Source organism: Mustela lutreola, chromosome 10 (assembly GCF_030435805.1).
Source record: "Mustela lutreola isolate mMusLut2 chromosome 10, mMusLut2.pri, whole genome shotgun sequence".
In the NCBI taxonomy this organism is placed as follows: domain Eukaryota; kingdom Metazoa; phylum Chordata; class Mammalia; order Carnivora; family Mustelidae; genus Mustela; species Mustela lutreola.
This window is the reverse complement of record NC_081299.1, coordinates 45,563,681-45,588,610: the sequence shown is the minus strand read 5'-3', so window position 1 is coordinate 45,588,610 and position 24,930 is coordinate 45,563,681. Positions and strand designations below refer to the sequence as shown.

Below are 24,930 nucleotides of genomic sequence, written 5' to 3'. Positions count from 1 at the left end.
GGCTCCCTGCTCAGTGGGGAGTCTGCTTCTTCCTCCGTCTCTGTGCTCTCTCCCTCTCTCTCAAATATATAAATCTTTAAAAAAAAAATTTTAGTCTGCACAGGGGTCTGGCAAGGAGATGAAACATTACTGTTCCTGTTTTCAGGTGGAGAGATTAAGCCTATGTAGGTTTAAGGCCACACAAATATGAAGTGATCAGTCCAGTGGGCTCTCTGACCCCAGAGAGCTTTCATTTAACAGGCAACGCACTTGAGGCCTAGGAAGTAAAACATGATTTAGCCCTCCCTCAGATGGCTGAGTTTAAAAGGAAAGATGTACAAAAATAATATGGTGTGATAACTTTAATGTAATATGTGGATAATAATGTCCGTATGTTCAAGTAACTGGCAGAGCTGAGAGGAAGAATGTTATTAGAATGTTTTCACTCAGCTTGGGTGAGTCAGAGAAGACTTTCACAAGGGAGATCATTTTCTCTCCCAGTTTTAAAAGATGAAAAGTGGGGCTCTGGGTGATTCAGCCATTAAGTGTCTGCCTTCAGCTCAGGTTATGATCCCAGGATCCTGGAATCGAGCCCCGCATTGGGCTCCTTACTCTGTGGGAAGCCTGCTTCTCCCCCTCCCCCTCTCCCTGCTTGTGTTCCCTCTCTTGCTGCATCTCTGTCTGTCAAATAAATGAATAAAATCTTGAAAAAAATAATAAAAGATGAAAAGTGTTCACCAAGCAATAGACAATGGGGAGGGCAAGGCATTCCAGGCATAGAGAATAGTACATGGGAAGAAACCTACGGGGGGAAACAGCAGGGCATGTGTGGGGCCACAGGGACGGGACAGAAGAGAGACGTGGAGGGTCCCGTGCCTCTGCTGAGGACTGCATGCTCCACACAGTGCTGGACAGGTACAGGGGTGCAGAGTGGCTGGCAGGAAAGATACACTTGGGGCAAACTTCACTAAGCCCTTCTCTTCCTCATGTGGCTCATGAGCCTGTGGGTATGTGGTTAGAGAATTGCTTAATTCCAAAGTTTGAGATAATTTCACAGAATCGTTATAATGAGCCCTGCTTTAAACCACTCCCCTCCCTCTCCCTTCCCCCCACCAAATCCTGGCTCCGGTGAGATTTACTCATCCATTCATTAATTATGTATCATTTGAGTACTCTCCATGTGGTAGGTGCTGTGTGAGGCACTGCAATCCAAACTCCTTCTCTTTGGTAAACCAGTTCCAAGGGTTAACCAAGCTTCCCATCTGGAAAATTCTTGTGCTGTCCGGCATTTATACATATTTAAGATAATGTCTTCAATCTGTGTTGGATTCTGTTTTTGTTTTTGTTTTTCTTGTGTTTTTTCTTTTTCTGGTCAAAGTTTTGTCATATTTGATATCTGTGAGAACCTTGTGAGGTAGACAGGACAAATACAATTATTTATATTTGAAATGTTACCGAAAAAAGAATTGGATTTTATATCTTCAATTCATCAACAAAGATTTTCACTAATGTTCTCAGGTCATGATAAGTTCTGCAAGAAATAATTTCTGTACAGTTGTATAAGATTGAGGTTAATGAATTTCACATATGCATGTTTGTGTAAAATTGCTGCTTCCTCTGACAGGTCACAAGCTAAACTCAGCGATTTCTAATCCTTACCACAAGTTTTCAAAACCAGACGGTATCCCATTCTATAAATGAGCAAATTGAGGCTCTGAGAAGCTGGATGGGCTCTCCAAGATCACAGAGTGACATAGCAGATATTCAGATCCTGAGTTGATTCCAGTATTATTTCTATTTTCATTTTAGCCTCAGTGAGCCAAAGGCTTATACACTCTTCTTGAGGACCCAAGGTTACACATCTTACAAATAAGAAAGCTAGAGTACCTCTTCATTTTTCTTTCTTCTCTCAAAGCTAAGTAATCGCCCATGTTTTTTTTTTTTTATTCTTTTTGCCAGCATCCTGATGTTAAAGCCTTATTATTTCTTCTTGTCACTTCACACAGAGAAACCTCATTTAATGTTCCATGAAGCCTTGCAGTCTCATCAGCAGAGCCTGACTCAGTCTGCCCTTCAAGTATTTTGGCTGTTTGCAGCAAGCTAGTAACGAGCTAAGTAACAAAGTCTGAACTGACACCCATAAGATCAATTCAAGACCATATACATCTCATTGCCTTTGTCATTTTTTTTTTTTCCTTGCTGGGGTCCCCTTTGGTATTTTCCAGATTTAGCTGACAATAAGCTAAGAGAAGCCTCCAGGAGTGAGTGCAAAATTGGGTGCATGAGTTAAAGGACAGCAGAACTAAATGCATAAAAGGGTGGACCCTGTGTTGCTGTCCATTGTTTTGAACTAGTATTGTTGACTTTGCTGAGTACAAGGTGGGAAAATGGGGTGGGTAATAAGGGAGAGAGGGCAATTTCATAGGATCATTTCACAAAATGAGTAGGACCAAGCAGTAGATTGGAATGTAAGCTCCAAGAAGGTCTATAGATACTGTGTGTCAGAAGAAGAGGAAGGCCAAAATGGAAGTATCTCCATTATTGGAAACCAAAATGGCCACCTCTCAGAACAGATACAATCTGTTCTGTATACAAAAGATTGTATCTGTTCTTTCCCATCTGAACCCACCAGACCAATTAATTCTGTGCATATTTCCTAAGTGTGTCCCCCTGTCACAGATAAGCATTTCATCATTGTCAGAATCACCTTGATAATCAGGATCATCATCTTTATCCTTGTCCCTCTCCTCCTTTTTCTCCTCCTCCTTTGTCTCCTTATCCATATCCCAATGGTCCTCATCAAAATTCCATTACTGTGGGCCTCCTTCGTGCCAGGCACCTGGCCGGCACGATGTCATGGCAGTCCTAGGATGTGAAGAGTTGTGTGCCCATTTTATTCATCAGGAAATAGCGGACAGTGAACTGAAATAGTTTTGTGAAGGAGACAGAGTCCGAATTCATAGGGCTAGGATTCCGATCTAAGACTTTTCAACCCCGGAACTGAAGTTCTTAATCCCATTGCCACACTTGAAGTAGCTCTTAGTCTAGGGAGGAAGGGAAATCATAAAATACAGGAGAAATGCAGGGCATCTTGGAGCACAGGGGAATCACCACCTCTTCTGCATATCTGATGGATGGTTTCCTCAAGGAGTTGCAACCGAGCCCGGTCAAGCAAGACAAACATTTTTCATACAATGAAAAGGGAGATGAGCACTCAAGGCAGTGGGTGAAATGTGTGCAAAGGCACGGAGGCATACATTCCTCCAACAAATACTTCCTGTTTCCTCTGCTCCAGGCACCATGTTAGGAAACCCGAGGATGAGCAGAAGACAGAAGAGTGCATCCAGTGTGGGACATGAACTAGGGGGGATAAAATGGAAGCTTCAAGAGCCAGTGGACAGTATCTAGAAGAATGATGGGAGGAAAAACAGCTATTAATAATGTTTCTGTATGATGGTTTATGATGCACCTTCACTTGCCTAGATCGTGACCTATTACATAGTAGGCAGTCAATTAGTTACTGAATGAATAATCTCTGTTGACCTTTATTTTTTTTTTAAAGATTTTATTTATTTATTTGTCATAGAGAGAGAAGCGAGAGAAAGCACAGGCAGACAGAGAGGTAGGCAGAGGCAGAGGGAGATGCAGGCTCCCTGCCAAGAAGGAGCCCGATGTGGGACTCGATCCCAGGACACTAGGATCATGACCTGAGCTGAAGGCAGCCGCTTAACCAGCTGAGCCACCCAGGTGTCCCTCTGTTGACCTTTAAAACAACAGATTTGCTTATAATTCCTTGAGGATGGAGAACACTCGCTCATCCCATCACCACTTGAATCTACAGTGGGACTCCTGAGTCCCACAACTCCAGGGGAAGCAGGTCACATGGTTGTCCATGTGACCACAGTGTGACTAGTGTCCCTTCATACAGCATGGGGGAGCAGAGTCAGATCTGGTTTAGGAGATTAACATTTGTGGACTGAATAAGCCACTGAATGAAGACGGCAGGAAGGATGGCGAACAGAGATCGCTGTTAGCAGTTAACTGTGCTGTGAATCAGCATCTTTTCCCCGCTGGGTGGAGAAGAGACCCACAGCGCCTGCCTCAACACCCCAGGTAGTGAGAGCAGGAGCCAAAGGGGACCCGGGGCTTTCTTGGTCAGTGCTTTTATACCACAGCACAAAGTTTCTCTGGGACTTCCATCAGTTCATGGTTCCCTCCAAGAGACGGAGGGGGCTGCTTTCCTGGGAAACAGCTGGACTGCAGAGGGTGGTCTTGGCCCCACACAGCTGGCAGCCTCCCAAGACTATGGTGACAGCAACGGTGATCTGGTTCCAGATGCTCAGAGACAGCATGCTACTGACTGGTGCTGTAAAGCTCTCTCACAAGTGGCTCTGGCTTCTCTTGTTCTTTGAGTAAAGAAGATTCTGAAGTTTAGTGAGTGGATTAGCCTAATACTTATTCAGAAAGCACAAAGACTTTTGAGCCTCAATTTTGGCTGAATAAATTTTGTCATAAAGATAAAAAGGTCTTGCCTCCCAAACGCTCTTCGGCTACATTTTTTTGACTGTTGGCAGGCAACAACTGAGGCTGTGTTGGTGTATTCGTAGGAGCTAGGGGAGTGAGGTCAGAAGGTCTAGTGGGTCAGCTAATACGCTCCCTAGCTATAGGCAAGCACCTGGGCCCCCCAGCTTTAATGTCGTCGTCTGTGAAAGGAAGCCACTCACTTCTCCATTGCCCATGGAAAAAGAGTAGACAAAATGGTGCATGAAAAAGGACTAACCCAATGTGGTAATTAATACAGAGCTTCAATTTTGGAATCAGACCTCATTTTAAAAAGTCCAAATTTACCTATAGTAATGATGCAACTTCAACTAGAAACAATAACAACAATAATAATGAGAGTCATGGTAGTCAGCTAGCATTTGTAGAAAATATACTATATACCAAGCACTGTGCTAAATAAAGCTTAACACGGTTTGCCCAAATACACAGGCAACAGTAGTATAAATGTTGTTACTGTTGCCATGTTATTGACAAGAGCTGAGGTAAGGCAAGTATGGCTTAGTCTCCTGGTTAAACGTGAGAAGGCCAGGATCTGAACACTGACTCTGAAGTCTACAGCATGGTTTATTAAGCTCTAAGCTAAACTGCTTGCTCTCCAGGCCTCCGTTTTCTTACCTATAAAATGGGGCTAGTAACACCTGCCTGGCCAGGCTGTTAGGACAATCTGAGCTTCTGTCCGGAAAGCACAGATTACAGCAGTACAAGCTCAGTGAATGGGGTGGTGGGTGTGGTAGGGGGAGGCTGATGATCCGTAACAATGATGACAAGGGTCCTCCACACTCAGAGATGATGTCCATTACTTGTATTGGACAAGGAAGGTGCTGAACAGACAAGAGACCAGACAGAAGCTGCTTTCTCTTATTTGAAAAACAAAAATGAGGGCCATCTGGGGGGCTCAGTCATTTAAGCATCCAGTTCTTGATCTTAGCTTAGGTCTTGACCCCAGGGTCCTGAGTCCAAGCCCTGCACTGGGCTCCAGGCTGGACGTGGAACCTATGTAAAAGAAAGAAAAACATCTAACACCTGTAAAACTGTCCCACTTGCCTTTAGGATGGTGTCTTTGAATTCTTTAATTGTTGCTTCATGCAACTGGGACTTCAACATGAAAAGCAAACCTAAGAAATTAAAATGGCCCTACTGGCTAAGGGGTTTCCATCATAAGCTGGAGGGGGGTGAAGGCAGTAAAGTAGCTCAACAAAGTTCTCCAGCCCTTCACTTTCCAGCTTTCAGTAAATTGCACTTTAAATAAAACTGTCATGAACCCCAAGGACACCAAGTGGCCATTCCGTCTGGAGCCCGAGAGGGAAGCCCCTTCAAATGACACTCTGTATGCAACTTATTCTAACTTGCTGGCAGCAGGTTTCGAGGGAAGCCTCTTGGTTCTTGCCCCAAGTGACAGTGCCCAACGAGCAGAAGGGAACGTGATGGGAGGCCAGTCATGGGGAGCTCGAAGATGGGCCCATGTGCAGAGATCATCCATTCTGACCTGAGGACCTGATCTCTATCTGCTAACCAGTCCAACAGGAGCCCTTTTGCTGGGAGCCATGTTTTGAACTTAGCATCTGAGAATGTATAACCCAGCTTTCCTCAGAGACCCTTACCCCCACCATAAAATGCCATTGGTCAGCAGCGTTTTCAAATCTTAAAGAAATATGGGACCCACTGTGGTTTTTTGTTTGTTTTTGAGATATTGAGGATTTTCTATATACCCACTTCCCTTTTATTTCCACTGTGCTTGAGGGTTTAGTGTCTTGATTGAGGGAATTTGGAAGATGCAGAATACCGATTCCTAATTCACCCTCTCCCTCTACATTCTGTGACAGTGTTTTGAACCAGAAAATGTGAATGTGTGTTGAAAAGTCTTTTTATTTATTTATTTATTTATTTATTTATTTATTTGACAGAGAGAGGTCACAAGTAGGCAGAGAGGCAGGCAGAGAGGGAGAAGGAAGCAGGCTTCCCACTGAGCAGAGAGCCCGATGCGGGGCTTGATCCTAGGACCCTGAGATCATGACCTGAGCTGAAGACAGAGGCTCAACCCTCTGAGCCACCCAGGTGCCCCGAAAGGTCTTTTTTTAATGGCTTGCAGGGCCTTTCAGGTGGAGCCCGATTCTCTCCCTCCCCATGTCACCATCTAGCCACAGGCCCACTCGGGAAGGCCATACTTGCCACCCTTTCTCACAAATTTTCTCACAAATGTCTCCTATCTGTCGTGCACCCCCACTTGTTTTCCACATCTGGCTTTCTCCGGGAAGGTCTCAGTGCCCCCCAAGCCCAGTTCGGTTTCCCCCACTGCCTGCACCCAGTGCTGTCCCGTCACAGCCGTTATTGTGTTTCCCTGTCTGGCTTTTCCGTAGGACTGTGGACCCCATCATGGCAAGGCCTATACATCTCACTCATTTACATGACCCATGGTAGGCACAGCACATGATTGCTGGATCCATTTGGGAATGAGTGAATGAAGATTTGTTCCTGGAGAAGAGGCGTGCCATAGCAGAGTTCATTTTAATGTCCCTAACCCCTGTCCTCGGTGCCACTCGAAGCCACTTGGGCGTCATATTATCCACCTGGATGAGGCCACGGGGAATCCTTTCTGCGGCTTCTCTTTAAACCTAAAGTTACTCCAAATAAAGAGGTTTATTCCAAACAACAACGACAATAAAAAAAATAACAAAACAGAACCACCCAGGCCTTGGGCATCAGGGCTGAGTTCCCTAACATTAGCTCAGACACTCATTAGCCATACAGAATGTTGATGCAAAAGGAGCCAACCTTTTTACAAATTTTAAAGCAAAAGGAACAAAGGTGTATTTGAACCCAAGTTAGGATAGCCCAGGATACTCAATCTTCACAAAGAAGAAGCTCCAAGGAAGGAACATTTGGCGCAAGGTTATTGATGTGTCTTGTTTTTGTTTGTTTTTACATGAAGAGTTACAAATCATCCTGACCAAAGATATTCCAGAAAGTTACAGACTTGATGCTTTCAGCATGTGCAAGGCTATATAACTTTAATCCTCTGGGAATCAGGGAGCTTTTCTCTGTATGTTTGGAATGTTTCTTTTTGGTTATTTTTTTAACGAAGCAGATGTACAATGTGAGTCAGGGCAGAAATAGAACCCACGCTTTGAGGTTTGGCAGAATCATTTTAACCTTGGTAAATATTCGAATATTTTCTTACTAAGAGTAAATGTTCATTCTGGGGCCCGTGAGCTCTGCAAAGATAAGTGTGTTCTTCTACCTGCCTTCAAAGAATTCACAGACTGTTGGGGAAGATGGGGCATCTACTTGAGTAATTGCAGTCGGACCCGGGAAGTGGTGAGAGGCATGAGGCTATTAAGAGATACGCTGTTGAGGTGCTGTAAGACATGTTTCCCAATCGATTCCTTGGACCAGGTGCTCAGCTGACCATACAGTAGGTCCTCCAGGTGATTCATGAAATAGAGACTCCCCGGAGATTCTCCTTCAAGGGGGCAGGTTCAGAAATCCACAGGACATTCCAAGGCACAGACAGACCTAAGAATATTACCAAATGAGGTCTGAGAAGGGTGACATTTTAGGCTACAGCAGAGACTAGCCAGGGAAGAAGTATTGAGGCCCAGGGACTCATTTGGTGGAACCAGCGATCTTCTAGAGACGGGGAACCAGAAGAGGCAAGTGGGTGAGAGACAGGATGGTGATCCAAGAGTTGGGTCCTTGAATTTGATGTGCTGGAGATGGTCCACTTATCGGTAATGACAAAGACTAAGATGGATGCATGTTGAATGGCGGCTGAGATGGGGAGAGACAAGATCATTAGGAATGAAGCCATCCAGTTGGGAAGGTTATCTAAATGGATTCTAAATCTGCTTACTGTCCTGGGAGTGGTACTAGATGGAAAGGAGTGTAATGGGCACTAAAAACTTCAGTAAATGAAGGATAGTGGCCAGGAATATGAAAGACCTCTTCAACAGGGAGAAGTGGGTTGGTGGGTATACCATTAGTAGGAGTTGGTGTCTGTGAAGAGGAAATGATGCAGAAGCCACAGCGAGGAGCTAAGAGAACACTTCATCACCCCTCCCCGCCAACACCCTGGCTCAGAGATAGAGTAGTGTAGAAGACAAAAGCCATGCTTGGGAGAGCATCAGGGGAAGCTGGGTCTTGAGAGGCGGTGTGAGTTTGAGTTAGAGCAAAGAGGTGGAGAACATTAGCAATTTTGCTAACCACTGACTGAGTTCCAGATAGCTACATGGAAGTGTTGCGAGCTGAGGGAAGGGTGAGAAATGGGCTTCATTGGGGGCATTAAAGAGGCCTGTGGGAGATGGGGCCCTTTGTTAATGGACTAACTTGGCTTTCTGGTGATGACCAGGGTACAGAGATGGGAGGCATGGTGGCTGTTGCTTTAGGGAAACAGGAGTCCTTGGTTCACCAGTGCCACTAGTAAGAAGTGGGGGCTTCAGGCAGCTCTAACAGTAATGCAGGGGGTGCTGTGGGGAGGGGGGCTTGGTGGTTTCATTAGGACCACGCAGGACACAGGGGCTTGCTCAGAAAGTCAGCAGTGGGCATCGTCACAGTTGAACAAGGAGGGATTTTACAGGTAGCCCGGGGAGCTCTGGCTCTTTCCTTCCTGACATGCAGGGTGGAGGTCACCACTAGAGGAGAAGCAGGCTTACCAAGAACACCTGTCGGGGGCCAGACGCTCATGAGGCTTTGAGAGGCCTGGGAACTGAAACCTGACAGTCCCGGTGGTGGGCATCATTAGTCCCATTTTACAGATGCGGAGAGATTCAGTAGTTTGCTCGAAGTCAACATCTGGCAGAGCTGGGACTCCTGCCCATATGTAAACTGAAGGATGGAAAGTACTAATTTGGTCTGATAGGAAATGGGGCGGGAAATAACTGATTCTTACACCTTTACAATGGAAGCTTTTAACGTTTCTGTCCTGAGTTTGTTCAGAGGGCGAGTGGGAGATTCAGACAGTCCTTCTCTGCTCTCTTGTTCCTACCCCTTCCTTGGGGGCTTTGGAATTAATCACTGGTACCAGGAACATAGGCCGTTTTGCCATCATTATAGCTCTTGTAGTGGTGAAGGTTGGATCGAAGCTCTTTTATTCATAAAGGATGACTCAGATGCTCTTCTTAATCGACTTTTCTTTCTTTCCATCTTAGGAAAGGTTTGACAGCTATTACTGCCTCTTTTTCTGAGCTCCTAATTTCTTAGCTTCTGCTGCCTTTCTCTGGGCTTTGGGTTTTGAGTCTGCATTTTTCCTTAAGGCTCTTTCAGTTGCTTATCAGGAGAAGAATGTGCAGTGTATGGTAAACTCTGGCCATTGAGGCTGCCATTGTCCCTCCCTCCGGGAAGGCAATATTCAGCAATTTGCAGACATTCAGAGATGAGTCACTTTTTTTTTTTTTCTTAAATCAAGAAAAATGCATCAAAACAGTGTCTTCTCTCTTTGGAACTTATTTTGTGTATATTTTATGACGGAGACTGCCAAGACAGGAAACTCCAGGGAGCGTGTAGCAGCTTTCTGTACTCTTTTTGAACCCCGGAGTCAGAACGTGGGATTCTCATTTGCAGATCTATTTTGAAAGGGTGTAGCACGGAACTGTATTTTGTTGCCTGGTTCTGCATCTTCATATCACCTTTAAATTATGTTACGTCAGAACTACCTTGAAAATGCAAGACACACAGTCACGACGTCCTAGAACGTTAAGAAATTTTTAAGATCCCATTAAAGCCATGCGTTATTAGATCCAATGTTTTGCTCATCTCTGTATAAATAACAAAATGTCTTGAGAGAGTGAATCACTTTTTGGATTTGCTTATTTATTTATTTATTATGGAGAGAGTGTTTTAAAGGCAAATGCAGATTGGTTCCTAGAATTATTGTTTGTTAAGAAATATGATTAGAAGTACATTTGTTATATCATTTCTAACGTAAGTGTGACATAGGCAAAATTGATTATGAAATGTCTCTGAGATAACAGAAGAGTTGTAAATTAGACGTTAATTTATAAATAAGGCATATTAGCAGAAGAGGGAAGAACAGTTCTACAGCCAAACAGACTCGGATTCAGATTCCTAACTTCTAAGTCTGTAAACTAGGGAAAGTTTCTCAATTTCTGTGTATCTATCTGCCCATCTGTGAAATGGGGCAATAGCAATAGCTCTGTAGGGTTATTGTAGAGATTATACAGAAGAGTCGTTTAATAAGGATGATAGGGATAGGAGAAAAAGTGTAATTATCAATTCTCTGAAACTGGCAAAGTAGAAAAAGACTTCCCAGGAAGCTAATAGCACAGTATGTATATTCTTTTGATCAAATATTAGTTTGTCTCTAAAAAAAAAAAAATTAGCAAAAAAAATTCTAAAGACAACAACAAATTCTTGGCTTTAAGGAGTCCAGAATAGAGCATGGTTGTGAACCCAGATTGTGTGAGTTTGAATCCCAGCTTTGACCATTCCGTACTGTGAACTTGGACAGGTTTTGTGGGCTTTCAGTGCCTCAATATTCTGGTCTGTATCTTAGGAAAACATTGGGCTAGACATAAGGCTTAAATGAGTTAAGTGCTTAGAATAGAGCCTGGCACATGGTAATGTCATATTAAGTGTGTGTGTGTGTGTACTAGACATAAATGCCTACTTTTGTTATAGTTTCTTAGATTTGTTTAAAATAAATATTGAATGAGAGACATGTGTCTGCTGGAGTCTTGTCCCCTACTTGGGCTAAATATATTCATGTAAATATAATAATACTGCATTTAAAGAACCGACATTCAGGCTTGTAACTGTCTCACACTGGCCTCCTGATGTGTCTAAAATAGCATTATCTTTGTACTCTTGGCTGGTTGCTACCTCCTTGGTCAATTTCCATATCAAAGAGATAAACCCATTGTGTTTCCAGGACACCCCTATCTTTTATCTCCGGTTGTTCCCACAACATCTCTGAGATTGTTTTGGCCTTTGCCTCCCTGATGAGGTATTTATTTGAAGTGCTCCCAGTCTAGATCTCAAGTGCCCGTGCTGTCTTCAGGGCTATTTTCAGGGTCATCTTCTAACATTACAGCAACTGGAGAATTTGTTTCTGTGAGCCTTCTAAGCTGCTCTTAGCTAAAAAAACACACACAAACAAAACAAAACAAAACCAAAAAATTTTGTGTAGTTACAGCTCATGAATTACATAAACCTGCTAATTTTTTAAGTGTTCATTCACCAATTAATTCACCAAACATTTTGTGAGGCCCAGCGCTAGTAATGGGGGTACGAAAATAAATAAGGCACTGTCCCCATCTTGAAGGGCTACTGAAGGATTTGTCTGTCAAGGATTCATTCTTTCACCAAATTTTTACTGAGCACCTACTATGGGCCAAATATGCTTCCAGGCACTGGTGCTAAGGCACTGAACAGTCCTGACAAGGCTCCTGTCCTCTGGGAGCTTACAACCTATGGAGGGAGATGAGCTGTAGGTCGGGGGCTGATAGGTGCTATGAGGAAAAACCAGAATGTATTGTTCAGTGTTTTTTGTTGGAGACAGCCAAATCTGGTGTTGCCAGTTTGAGCAGAAAGGGGTTTATGATAGGTTTATTTTAGGAATTTCCAGAGGGGCTGGGGAGGAGCTCATATGCTGTGGGTTAGGGAGAAGTCTCAGGTGTATGTGGGATTATTCCAGTAGGAACACATTTGGGCTGCTGCCCTCTGCCCAGCACAGGAGCATCTGTAGCTGCTTTCCCGAGATCTGCTCTCCTGTGAGCCGCAATCCCCTCCACCGCTCACCCCCCACTCCTCCCTGGATGCCTCTGCTTGGCAGAGTTCTAGCCAAAAGAGCTCCTGGGAAGTGTAGTTCTTAGCGTTCCAGGATCTGGCTTAGGGGAAGATTCACTAGAAAGAAAAATTAATTAAAACCTTGCATTGACCCCGAATCCCATTCTAATTATCCTCTCTCTTTCTTTGGTCATGCCAGCTTCCTAAAAGCAAAAAAGTCAGTCATTTATTTTCCCCTCCCCTCCCATCACTTCTGGGGGCCCCTGCACTTAGGCTGCTGCAGTGACATTCTTTGGCCATGTCCCTGTAACGGTTTCCATCTTGACCAAGTCCACCAGACATCTTTCCGTCTTTATATTCCTTTTTTTTTTTTTTTTTTTTTTAAGATTTTATTTAACTATTTGACAGAGAGAGTCAGAGAGCACAAGCAGGGCGAACAGTGGGGAGAGAGAGGGAGAAGTGCACTCCCTGCCCAGCTGGGAGCCTGATGCGGGGCTCGATCCCAGGACCCTGGGATCAGGACCTGAGCCGAAGGCAGATGCCTAACCATCCGAGCCACCCAGGCGCCCCTCCATCTTTATCTTCTTAGAACCTCTCTGCTATACCACTGCTGGGCACTCATTTCTCATTAATACTGTCCACCCCATCTCTTATTCTCTTGATTAACTCTGACCTCTTTGTGTCTGCTCAGACTTTTTTCTTGCCCTCTGCTATTGTCCCTTGGCTCTGATGCCAGGACCGATTCTCCTAAGTGATCCCATCTAGCCCTGTGGTCTCGACAACCACCTAGAATAGCCAGAGTTAAAGTTAGTGGGCACCTATTATTGCCTTCTGATTGCTTTATGTGTACTTAATAACTGAATCCTCCTAACAGTTGTATTCATTGCCAGCATTGTTCTGCTGTACCAAGTGACCACAAATTGAGTAGTTTAAAACAGAACAAGGTTATCATCCTACAGTTGCAGAAGCCAGATGTCTAAAATCAAGACATTGACAGGACAGCATTCCTTCTGGGGGCTCTAGGGAAGAATCTGTTTCCTTGCCTTTTCCAGCTCCTGGAGGTTACCTGCATTATGGCTTCTGGACCTTTCCTCCATCTTCCAAAGCAGCACACAGCATGTTCAACCCCCATTCCCTCATCTCTGTTTCATTGACCCACCTCCTTGTCTCTTGCATCCCACTTATAAGGGCCCTTCTGATTATATTGGGCCTACCCAGGTCGTCCAGGATCATCTCCCCATCTGAAGATTCTTCGCTTAATTATGCCTACAGAGTCCCTTCTGGCTTACAAGGTGACATTAAATTTCAGGGATTAGGATGTGGCCTTCTTAAAGGGGCCATCATTCTACCTACCACAACAACCCTATGAGGTAGGGTATAATTACTATCCCAGAGAAGGCAACAAATGCAGAGATGTTAGGTCACTTGCTCAGTGTCCTAAAGACAATCAACGGCAGGATTGGAATTTAAACTTAGGCAGCTGGACTCCAGGGTTCATATTTTTAAGCTTCATGCTCACCAAGAAATGAATAACTACCAATTTAAATTTCTAACCCCCCAAAGATTACATACATAACTAACTACCTGTTAGATGGCTTCCCTAAGAAGGTAAACCACATCCAGAACTGGGCTGATCATCTTTCCCCAGTACTGTTGTCTTCTTTCTGTCCTTAGGCTTAGTTTCAGGTACCAACATCCATCTTCTCTCCCAATTTAGAAACCCGGGAATCATCCTGGAATCCTCCCTCCCCTCTCTGGGTCTGGCTCATACCACCCCCTGCACATTTCTCTTCTCCATTCCTGCCAACACTGCCCAAGTCCCATCTTTCATCATTTGTACTTGGCCCTTCGAGTTGTCTCCTAATGTGTTCCTAGTCTCTAAAATGCATGAAGCGTAAACCAAAGTCTGTCCTAGCCCTGTGTCAAACTCATCAGTAGCTCTGCATCACCTCTGACGATTAAGCCCAATTACTTTATGAAGACTTGCCCTTGACTTTCTTCTCCAGCCTTCCACTCCGAACACTGGGGCTTTAGCAACATGGGCTTGCTTATTCCGGTCTACACGATGCTGCTTCAAACTGCCAAGCCTTCTCTGTTTCGGCTCTTCTTGATGTTGGGGTCACCTTTCCTGCCACCTTCACTTGCCTGCCTCTTCCAGCTGAGTCATCTTTAGGGAGCCTTCTTTGCACCCCCACTGGCATCATGACCCATTCTCCATGTTCTCACAGATGTCACACTGTGTGTCTGATAACTGTCTCTCCTATAGGAAAGTGATCAGGTTGTGTCTTCTCCTTTGTTCCACTAGCTCTGGAAGTTCAGGAACACCTAATCATCGTGGTAGCCCTCATACCTAGACATAGTGGGAAACCAATGAACACTTTGAGGTGACGTGAGTTAAACTGTGAATAAGCAGGAAAGAGCTAATTCCAGAATTTGGGAGAGAGATGGGCTTTCCACGCAGAAGAAATAGTACACTCAAAAGCCCAGGCATGAAAAAGCAGAATGGGTGGGAGAACGTGGCTACTTCAATGAGGTCAGAAGGAAGGAAGCATGTTGGGGAAGGACCGGCTATCATGGCCAAAATGAACAGAGTTGGGATTTGGAAGGGCATTATGTGTAAGCAAAAGAGTTTACATGGATGTGAAAGCTTTGGGGAAGCCACACTGAAGAACTTCGAACAAGGGACATACCTGATCAGACGTATGTTTTTTTATCCACTTTGTCTAATAGCTGGGGAAGTAGTGGATTGGAGGGACGCAGAGTAGAAGCAGACAGACAACGAGGAGACTATGGGTCATTGCAATGCATGAGGAGGACTCAGAGGCAGGGACCATGGCATGAAGAGGAGACAGGTTAGTGGGCAACTTAAGAGCTGACATCTGTGGGGCACCTGAATGGTTCACTTGGCTAAATGACCTTACCATCATTATATTCCTTTCAATTATCCTTACATTCCCTTAAAAATATTAACTGCTGACCACATCACACCTTTGTGATGGCTGCTGTAAAAATACTATGTTACGAGAAGGTAGAGCAGTTGGAATACTATGTACTATGTAGGAACACATAGGAATACCATGTAGGAGTAATGTAAGATGGTACAGCTGTTATGGGAAACAGTATGGTGGTTGCTCAAAAAAAATGAACATGGAATTACCACATGACTCAGTAATTCTACTTCTGGGCAAACACCCAAAAGCATTGGAAGCAGGGTTTCAAAGAAAAATTTGCATATCCATCTTCATAAGAGTGTTATTTAAAGTACCTAAAAGGTGGAAGCAAGACAAGCCTCCACCAACAGATGAATGAATAAGCAAATTGTGGTAGATTAGATAGATAGATCTAATAGAAATATAGGTAAATATATACAAATACTATTATTCAGCGTTAAAAAGCAGAAAATTTTGCCACATGCTACAACATGAATGAAACTTGAGGACAGTATCCTAAGAAAAATAAGCCAGACACAAAAAGATAATTATTGTATGATTCCATTTATATGAGGTACTTGGAGTAGTCAAAATCATAGAGGCAGAGGGGCACCTGGGTGGCTCAGTTGTTAAGCCACTGCCTTCAGTTCAGGTCATGATCCCAGGGTCCTGGGATTGAGCCCCACATCGGGCTCCCTACTCAGTGGGGAGTCTGCTTCTCCCTCTCCCACTCCCCCTGCTTGTGTTCCCTTTCTTGCTGTCTCTCTCTCTCTCTGTCAAATAAATAAATAGAATCTTTAAAAAAAAATCATAGAGACAGAAAGTAGAACAGTGGTTGCTGGCGGTAGACCGTAGGAAGAGTGGAGAATTATTGTGTAATGGCTGTGGAGGTTTTTTTTTTTTGCAAGACAAAATGTTTTCTGGATATTTGCAACAATGTGAGTGCCCTTAACACCACTGAATTGTATGCATAAAATGGTCAAGATGGTGAATTTTAGATTATGTGCAACTTAACCACACAAAACCACAGTTTTAAAAGTACGGACACTGAGGTATGCATAGCTCTTTCCTTGATCCTTATAATAACCTTGAATGGTTAGAATGGTCCCATTTTATAGTGAGGAAAATAAGGCTCGGGGAAGTAAAGTGAATTGCCCAAGGCACATAACTAGAAAATGGGGAAACAGAGCCTCATGCTTGGATCTCCTGTTTCCGTGCCCAATGCTGGCTTCCCTCACATCAGGGGAGAGAAAGGATAGTTGAATTAATTTGACCTCTGGTTGAAATACATGCAAGAAATCAAGACTTAGCTATTTATGGAGGGAAAAATACTAGAATGCGTGTGTGTGTGTGTGTGTGTGTGTGCGCGCGTGTGTGTTGGAGGGAGGGAGGGCAGGCAGGCGGACTGGGAGAGAGAGCATATAAGACAGCTCCCAGACACCTGCCTCATGCTTCTTCAATTTCCCTCCCTCCCTGGATCTTCAGAAGGCAGGTGTGAGTCAACTGTAAACACGGTGAGAAAAGGTCACCCGGCATTCCCTCAGATGACAAAATGAGAAGTGACTGGTGTGGATTGTCTGTCTACATGAAACTCAGCCCTGTAAGATGACCAGGAGAAGACAGTGGCTCTCTTCGAAATGGCTCCATTAGCTGTCCTCTCACACCCTACTTCCACCCCTGCCTAGCTCCTGGGGAGATGAAAGATGACAAAATGTGCTTATAAAACTAAATCAGACCTAGTAAGAGAAAAGGGGAGCAGCAGGAGCAGCTCTGAGAAGGAGTCAGGCACAATCCTACTTGCCCAGACCACGAACTCCCCGTGTAAGTCCGAGCACATCCTTCCTCAGCCCCAAGGGTTGGGCTGCTATTCCTACCACCATTTTCCATTACTGGATTCATACTAAATTTAGAAGGTAGAGCACACTCTCCCAAGGGGAGTAAAAAATACAAAAAGGATCAGCTAGCCTTTTCAAAATAGCTCTAGTTCATCACGGGTTTACTGGCATTGTGATGGACACTTCACGTATATTAGCCCTAACCTTTCTACTACTTGAAAACTTTTTATCATGAGACTATACTGAGAGGTATTATCATATTGCCCAGAGTATTTGCCTAGAGGATAAAGAACAGAGTTGGTGTTTGTCTAGTTCCAAAGTTAAATTCAACAGCCAAGTTATATAGAGCTATGGAAGCATGAGGAGACAGGGAAGAAGTTAGCTCTACCTATCAACCCCTGGGAAAATCTGCATGGAGAAAGGTGGGCACCAAGGTTGCATGAAACCAATCAACAAGGAGACAGAGGGTGCATTTTGTGAAGTAAGTACACTTAAGCAAAGTCAGGTTGGTGGAGAATACAGATTCCTAGAAAATGGTAAATAATCCTATTTGGTTTAAGAGTAGTTGTGTTGGGCTGTGGTTGGAGACCAGAACTCCACAAGATGATGAAGAACTTTGAATGCTGTACTAAGAGGGTTAAAACTTACTTTTTTTAAAGATACTAATACATTTATTTTTTAAATATTGTTGTTATGTTACAACAAAATTTAAAAAATAAATGTATTAGCGTATTATTGTATATTATTGTAATATATATATGTGTATAGTGTAATATTGTATAGTAATGTATATTAGTCACCATACAACACATCATTTGTTTTTGATGTAGTGTTCTGTGATTCATTGTTTGCATGTAACACCCAGTGCTCCATGCAATCCGTGCCCTCCTTAATGCCCATCACTGGGCTTACCCATCCCCCCACATCCCCTTCCCTCTAAAACCCTCAGTGTGTTTTTCAGAGTCCACAGTCTCTCATGGTTTGTCTCTCCCTCTGATTTCCCTCACTTCACTTTTCCTTTCCTTCTCCTAATGTCCTCCATGCTGTTCCTTGTGTAGAACTTACTTGTGTAGGCAACAAGTCACAACCAAAAATTTGTATCAAGGGATTTATCTACAATGATCAATATTTATAAGTTTATAAGTATTTTTATAAGTATTTGTTACATGTTATGAAGAAGTTAAACATATCAGAAGTGTTTATTTTTGTTGTATCTTACATAGGCCATTGCATCACCAGCTGACAGCACCTACCGGGTGAGTGATGGATGGTTTTGTACCCGCGTTGAGAACCCCTTACATGCACAGTGACGTCAACTAACCACACCGGTTCAGCTGGCCTTTTCAAAATAGCTCTAGTTCATCATGGGCTTACTGGCATTGTGATGGACACTTCACGTATATTAGCCCTAACCCTTCTACTACTTGAAAACTTTTTATCATGAGAATAATGAGACATTTTTTTTGTTTGTTTTCTCTGATGCTTTAGGAAGGGTTAAGAAACTTCAAGGAACTTCGAGCCAAATTTCAAAAGTTTGACATGCCATTGCCTCCAGGACCTATTAAATTCTCAGCAGGTGTTTCTCAAAAGGGTAACATTGGAAACACACAGTCAACAAGAATTTTGGCCAATGGGAAATCCCTCTCATCCAGCCACAGTTTGCTCCCATTATGTTCTAGTGCTGAATCCCAGCTTCTTAAAGACCAGGAAACGAAGCTGGCCCAGAGAAGTGAGATTCAGAAATGTTCGAATTCCCCAGGATCTCTGGAAAGGTCCTCTGGTCCTGCAGTAAATTCCCAGAAAAGTTCTCCACTGTTAGACAGGAACCCGTCAAATGCTGAGATAACCAACAAGAGGAGAGTCACCATGAATGAAAGCTTCAAAGATAAGCTCTGGAACTGGGAGAAGTTTTCATCTCAGAAAAGTGAGTCGTCTTCAGCCTCTCTCCTTGCCAGGTGTGCTTGCAGGATCTGCCACGCGGAGGAGCAGAAAAGCAGAGGGCTTCTTCCAAAGGAGCCCAGGATAATGCTGGAAATAAAAGGAACACAGACCTTGCCTTCCCAGAGGCATTTAGTGGCTCAAAGAGAATCACTTACCTTTCCTGAAGATCCCACTTTTCTACTTTTTCAACATGGCAAGAAGAGCCTAGAAAACCCTCTTCCTGAGAAGAGCCCGGTGAGGGGCTCCTGCCAGCTTGTCTATGAGAGTGAACTTTCCAGTCAGGCCCCAGGTGAGATGTACTCCCTGTGGTCCCAGGGGAGGGGCCACTACATTCTTCTAATTTAGACCCTGCTAATGGTCATGTATGATCTGGGTGAATTTTGCTCCAAATGCCAGGGCAGGTTTGGGTAAAGTGCTTACTCTCCTGGAATTCTATTGAAAGGCAATTTGGGCAAGCTTGGGTTTGAATCCTAGCTCCGATTCTCACAACATGAATGAACTTGGGCAGTCTATATCGTACAGCCTGTTCTGCTGTCCTATAAATCGGATGTATCACCAATCTGCCCCAGCTTGGTAAACAGCACAGCCATCCTCCTAGTTGCTCAGGCCAAACACCTAGGAGCCATGCTCTATCCCTCTCTCCCCCTCACTTTTTGCATCCACTCCATCAGCAAGCTCCTGGTTCTACCACCAGAATATGTTCTGTATCCCTCCTCTTTGGTCCATTTCTGCCCTCTGTCCTATCTATACCGCTGTCATCTCTTACCTGGACCACAGTGGTGCAGCTGGTTTCTTTGCTTCCAGCCTCTTGCCCCTTCCTCCTGGCAGTCACAGTGATCCTCTAAAGCACAAATTAGATCACACCACCCCCCCTGCTCAAATTCAACCCAAGCCATCTTACACCAGCTGATGCCATTTGGCCCTTCCTACCTCTCTTACCCTCTCTATCACATTGGCCTTCTTGCTTTTCCTTAGATAAACCAAGCTAGTTCCACCCCAGGACCTTTGTACTTGCTGATCACTCTGCCTGGCACATGTTTTCCCCAGGTCTTTGATATCTCTCTCCCTCACTTCATCATGGCCTCTGTTGAGGGTCACCCGTGATGAGTGGAATTTGTAAGTCGCCAGCTAAAATAACCACCCCACCCCCCTGAGTCTCTGTCTCTTTATGTTGCTTTAGTTTTTTTCTTTACAGCCCATCCTTACCCAGTATATTGTTACATATCTGTTTGTTTACCTCAGTAAAATGTAAGTTACATAAGGATAAAAACTGCCTTCTTTATCACCATAAAAGCACCTAAAAGACCAAAGCCAGGTTCAATAGGTCCTCAAAAACTATTTATTAAAAATACCTGATTGAATGGTTGGACAGATGGGTGGGAGGAGGGATCTCCTGCTTACAACCATGTATGGTTTCTCTCTGTATTTGGAACAGAATCTAAACCACTGACTACTGATTTCACGGCTCTGCACATTCTGGGCCCTGCTTAGGCATCTTACTTACTGCTTCCTGTCTCTTCCTGCTCCCGAGTGGACACACTTGGTTTCTTGATATTCCATGAAGAGACCTTGTTACACTCAGAACATTTCCATTAGCTCTTCCTCTTCCTAGAAACTTCCTCTCTGAGCTTTCTGTAGCCATGTTTAGGTCTAAATTCACATGACTTTCTCAGATAATCCTTCCCTAACCTCTTTATCTAAACCCACTGCTTCACCATCTGCAGGTGACAGTGTTTCCTATCAGCCTGTTTTCTTTCTTTCATGGAACTGACAGGTCTCTGTAATTATCTGGTTTGTGTGTGTGTTTCTCATCAATCGCCTGCTATTAGCATGAACATTCCTGAGGGCAGGGCTCTATCTGTTCTTTTGTTTGTTGGTTCTTGTTCTTAACTCTATACCCAGCTTCTAGACCAACGCCTGGACTTGAGTAGATACATTGTTACCAAGGAAGGGATAGGAGAGAAGGATGAATGGGAGGAAGGAAAGAAGGCTGGATTGCCTGCCTGACAGAGCTGTTGAGTGGATTAAATGAGATGACCCATGTCCATCTCTTGGCACAGCACCTGGTAAAAAAAATTAGGAACCAAATTAGTAAGGGACCATTCATTTTCACTATATTTTCTCCTTAATTTGACAAAGACTGGAATTTCTGACATCAGGACTTCTAATTAAAGCCTAAGAAGAGAGGAGCTTAGTCCTGACTACTGTAACCCCTGCTGGAGAGGCAAGAAGGAAGCTTCCCTCCCTGCCTCTCTCCCCCATTCTGGCTCCCACAGGGCAGCAGGGCTCTGAGGAATTTGAACTGAGGAACTTGTAAAACACTGGCCAGTATCTTTATTTTTGATCTGGATGGTCCATGCAGTATTACATGAACCCCAAATCAAGGCGTTTGGATCATATAAGGTTTTGTGCTATTTTCTGTGTAAGAGGCAGATATGATTTTCATATATAATATTGGAATTTCTGTTGGAGTTTAGCTTCTGAGTACAGAAGGACGAAATGTATGAAACTGAGACTGTCCTGGAAAATTCCAGGACACAAAACCGCAAAACCCACATGTGCCATGTACCTCAAAGTTAGCCTTAAAGCTTGTCCCAGGCTATGAGTCCTGGAAACCAGAGATCAACTCATCCTGCTCTTCAGATCCCCCATGTAATTTGTATGTTCTCAGTGCTTAAAGCATCCTTTTGGGGGATAGTCACCATCCCTTTTCTCGGAAGTAGGCACTGTGCTTGATGCTGGCAGCCATCACTCAATGGGAGGATGGATTCACCCCTCCAATATGCCACAACCCTGATAGAGAGGTGTTCATGATACATCGTCATGGGGGTACCAAACAGAGAGTGATTAATTCTCCTCTTGAGTTTGAGAATGAAAGCTTCCCAGAGGAGGTGTCTTTGGAGCAGGGCCTTAAAGAATGAGTCTAAGACAGAAGTGAGGGGACATTCCAGAACCAAGAAGGGCATGAACAAAGTCTTAGATATACGATGGCTTTTTAAATCCAATTTGGAGAACTGAGAAGCCATTGGTGTGAGTGAAAGATATTTGGGTTTAAGGTTGGGAAAGTAGGATGGTAAAGTGTGGTAAGAGAAGGATCTGGAAATGTGGATTGGGGTCACGTAATATTTACATGCCAGAGGCTGGAGTACATACATGGATGTCATGCCAAGGAAGCCAGGCTTCAGCCTCTGGGCAGCAGACTGGTGACATGATCAGCTTTGTGTTTTGATCAGGGCACTTTGGCCAGTAGGAGGATAATAGATTAGAGGGGAGAGAGATTGAGGCAGGCACTGGTCAGTTTCATCTGAGAAATCACAAAATGGAAATAGTAATAACATGTTTTTGTTTTTGTTTTTGTTTTTTTCTTATCCAGACTCAGAGAAACAGTCTGTTGATAAGCATCAACAACTTCTCAAAACGAAACCACTGCCTTCCATCGAATCCCTGGGGCCTCCTCCCCCAAAGCCTCCGAAACCCCCAGTTGTGAATCTCCAGGCCTTCCAGAAGCAGGCAGCTACAATTTCTAAGACCCACACAGAAGGTAAGGAAATGCACCAGCCAGCCAGCGTGAGTCACAGCCCCAATGCCCATGTCCCCACTATTACCTCCCTCTCCGCGTCAACTCCCAGGTGATAATGCCCAACTGCTTTTCCACGGGACCGGACATCCATCACTGGTTATTTCACATAGAGGCTGTGGCAGCTTGCCCGTGAAATGACAAATCTGCGGGAATTGGCCCCTTATCGCTCCCGGGCCAGCCTGCTTCCCCTGAGAGCATTGCATTTGATCATTGGGAATCTGTCCAAGAGGAAGAAAAAGAAAAGTAGTCGAGCAGGGAGCAGGCAGCTTTTGTGTTTCCTACAAAGCCTGTGTTGTCAACACAATTGGTGCAGTAGAAGAGGGGAGGGAGTGGAAAGGGAGGAAAGGCAGTGTGAACTTGACCTGTGATCTTAATGCGGGTCCCTCAGGTCTCTGTGACTGGCCTTTAGTAATTAGTTGAAGGGCCCCCACCCCCACCCTCACTGGTCCTTTCCAGAAACTAAAGCTTCCTTGCAAGCTTCCTTTTTCTGTGTTCTTTTTGTGTCTTCCTCTGCAACTAACTTCCTTTCCAGAAACTAAAGCTTCCTTGCAAGTCCTTTTTCTGCGTTTTTTTTGTGATTTCCTCTGCAACACCTTCTCGTTCCCTCTCCACCCGCACTGTGGACACTTCAGATGCCTTTGCTTATGTTTGCTCTAATGAGACATGAGGGGAGCACACACTTTGGGGTCCTATGTAAGTGCTAACATTGATCTTACTGGGCCCACGAGTGCCAGCAGATGGTATGCTCAGAGAGCTAAGGCCATCTTGCATTGTTCTTTTTTTTATTTTTTTTTTAAGATTTTATTTATTTATTTTACAGACAGCGATCACAAGTAGGCAGAGAGGCAGGCAGAGAGGGGAGGGGAAGCAGGCTCCCCACTGATCAGAGAGCCTGATGTGGGGCTCAATCCCAGGACCCTGAGATCATGACCTGAGTCTAAGGCATAGGCTTAACCCACTGAGCCACCCAGGCGCCCCTGCATTGTTCCTTTGACCGCTTCGAACAACCTCATGGTTGTTACATTTCTTGAACTCACTTGGTGGTTCTCACACTTCAGCCTGCACCAAAATCACCTAGAGGACTTGTCAAAACACAGATCCCAGGACCCCATTCCCAGAGTTTCTGATTTATTTGGTCTGGATTGGCTGCGTAAGAATTTGCCTTTTTAACAATTTCCCCAGGGGGATGCTGATGCTCTCTGGTCCAGGGACCACACTTGAAGAACCACTGCTGCAGAACATCTAAAGTCTTATCCTAAAAGAAATTCTATATAATGAAATAGAGTTCTGGCTGCCACCTTGTGTCCCCTTGTGCATGCACCTAATCTCAGTTGGTTTGACCGAGACCCCTGAGTGCCAACTCTAGGCCCATTTCCGCTCCACCAAGATAAGAGAAACTATCATGAACCAGGAGAAACTCACCAGACTGTAAACCCAGGTGCGCATTGGTAGAAAAGGAACAGCTGGCTGGAAGAAGATGGCTCATAGAATGGTTACAGCAGATGATAAAACCTTAGTTCTCTCTTTCATTTAAAGATTTTACTTATATATTTGTGTGAGAGAGAGAGAGAGCATGAGAGAGCATGAGTGGGGCGGGGCAGGGGCAGAAGGAGAAGCAGACTCCCCACTGGACAGGGAGCCTGATGAGAGACTCAATCCCAGGACCCTGGAATCATGATCTGAGCTGAAGGCAGATGCTTAACCGACTGAGCCACCCAGGGACCCAAACCTTAGTTCTCCTTATGGAAGTTAGGGGTAAACAGTATCTCTGGTATTGAAGAAGTGAGTAAGTTCACAAACCAGGGAACCATGATCCTTTCCCACAACCCGAAAGTCTAGGCATCGGGGGCAGCGAACGCTTTCACCATCACAGGCCATGCTGAGAGGAAGCAGCTGACAGGAATGCTACCAGTGTCTTAAACCAGCTTAGTGCAGGAGTCCGACTAGTCAGAGAAGACCGGCTGAAGCTCTGGCCACACAATGCATGGATGGGACCACACCACTTGCTACCAGAGAGGAAGAGGGGGATAAGGAGGAAGAGGAAGAAGTTCCAGATCTTGTGGAGAATTTTGACAAAGCTTCCAAGAGTAAAGCAAACAGAATTAAGTCAATTTCTGAAGAAGATGGAACTTGAAGAGGTGACTAGAGCTGTTGTTTTATATGATGACTGCTTTTTAAAATTTTGTTAATGGATCTGGTGGACTCTAGAGCTCTAGTATTTTTAAGCTCACCCCCTTGGACACAGCAGCACTTTCCAGTTTTTGCTTAGACACTATTCATTCTTTGCAGCTCATTAAACTGAAGAAGCCTGGGAAGTTTGAAACAAGGTTCATGAAGTTCTTTACCTGGTTTTAAAAAAAAG

The 24,930-nt window shown here is 44.3% G+C and overlaps 1 protein-coding gene across 1 annotated transcript in view; it reads left to right on the top strand.

Moving 5' to 3' along the window:
* The window catches only part of FYB2 (FYN binding protein 2), a 121,718-nt gene that overhangs the window by 9,213 nt on the left and 87,575 nt on the right, over positions 1–24,930 (top strand). The window contains exons 2-3 of the mRNA XM_059135254.1: positions 18,536–19,277; positions 22,362–22,529. Coding sequence (XP_058991237.1) covers positions 18,536–19,277; positions 22,362–22,529 — 910 coding nt within the window. The remainder of the gene's footprint in view (positions 1–18,535; positions 19,278–22,361; positions 22,530–24,930) is intronic.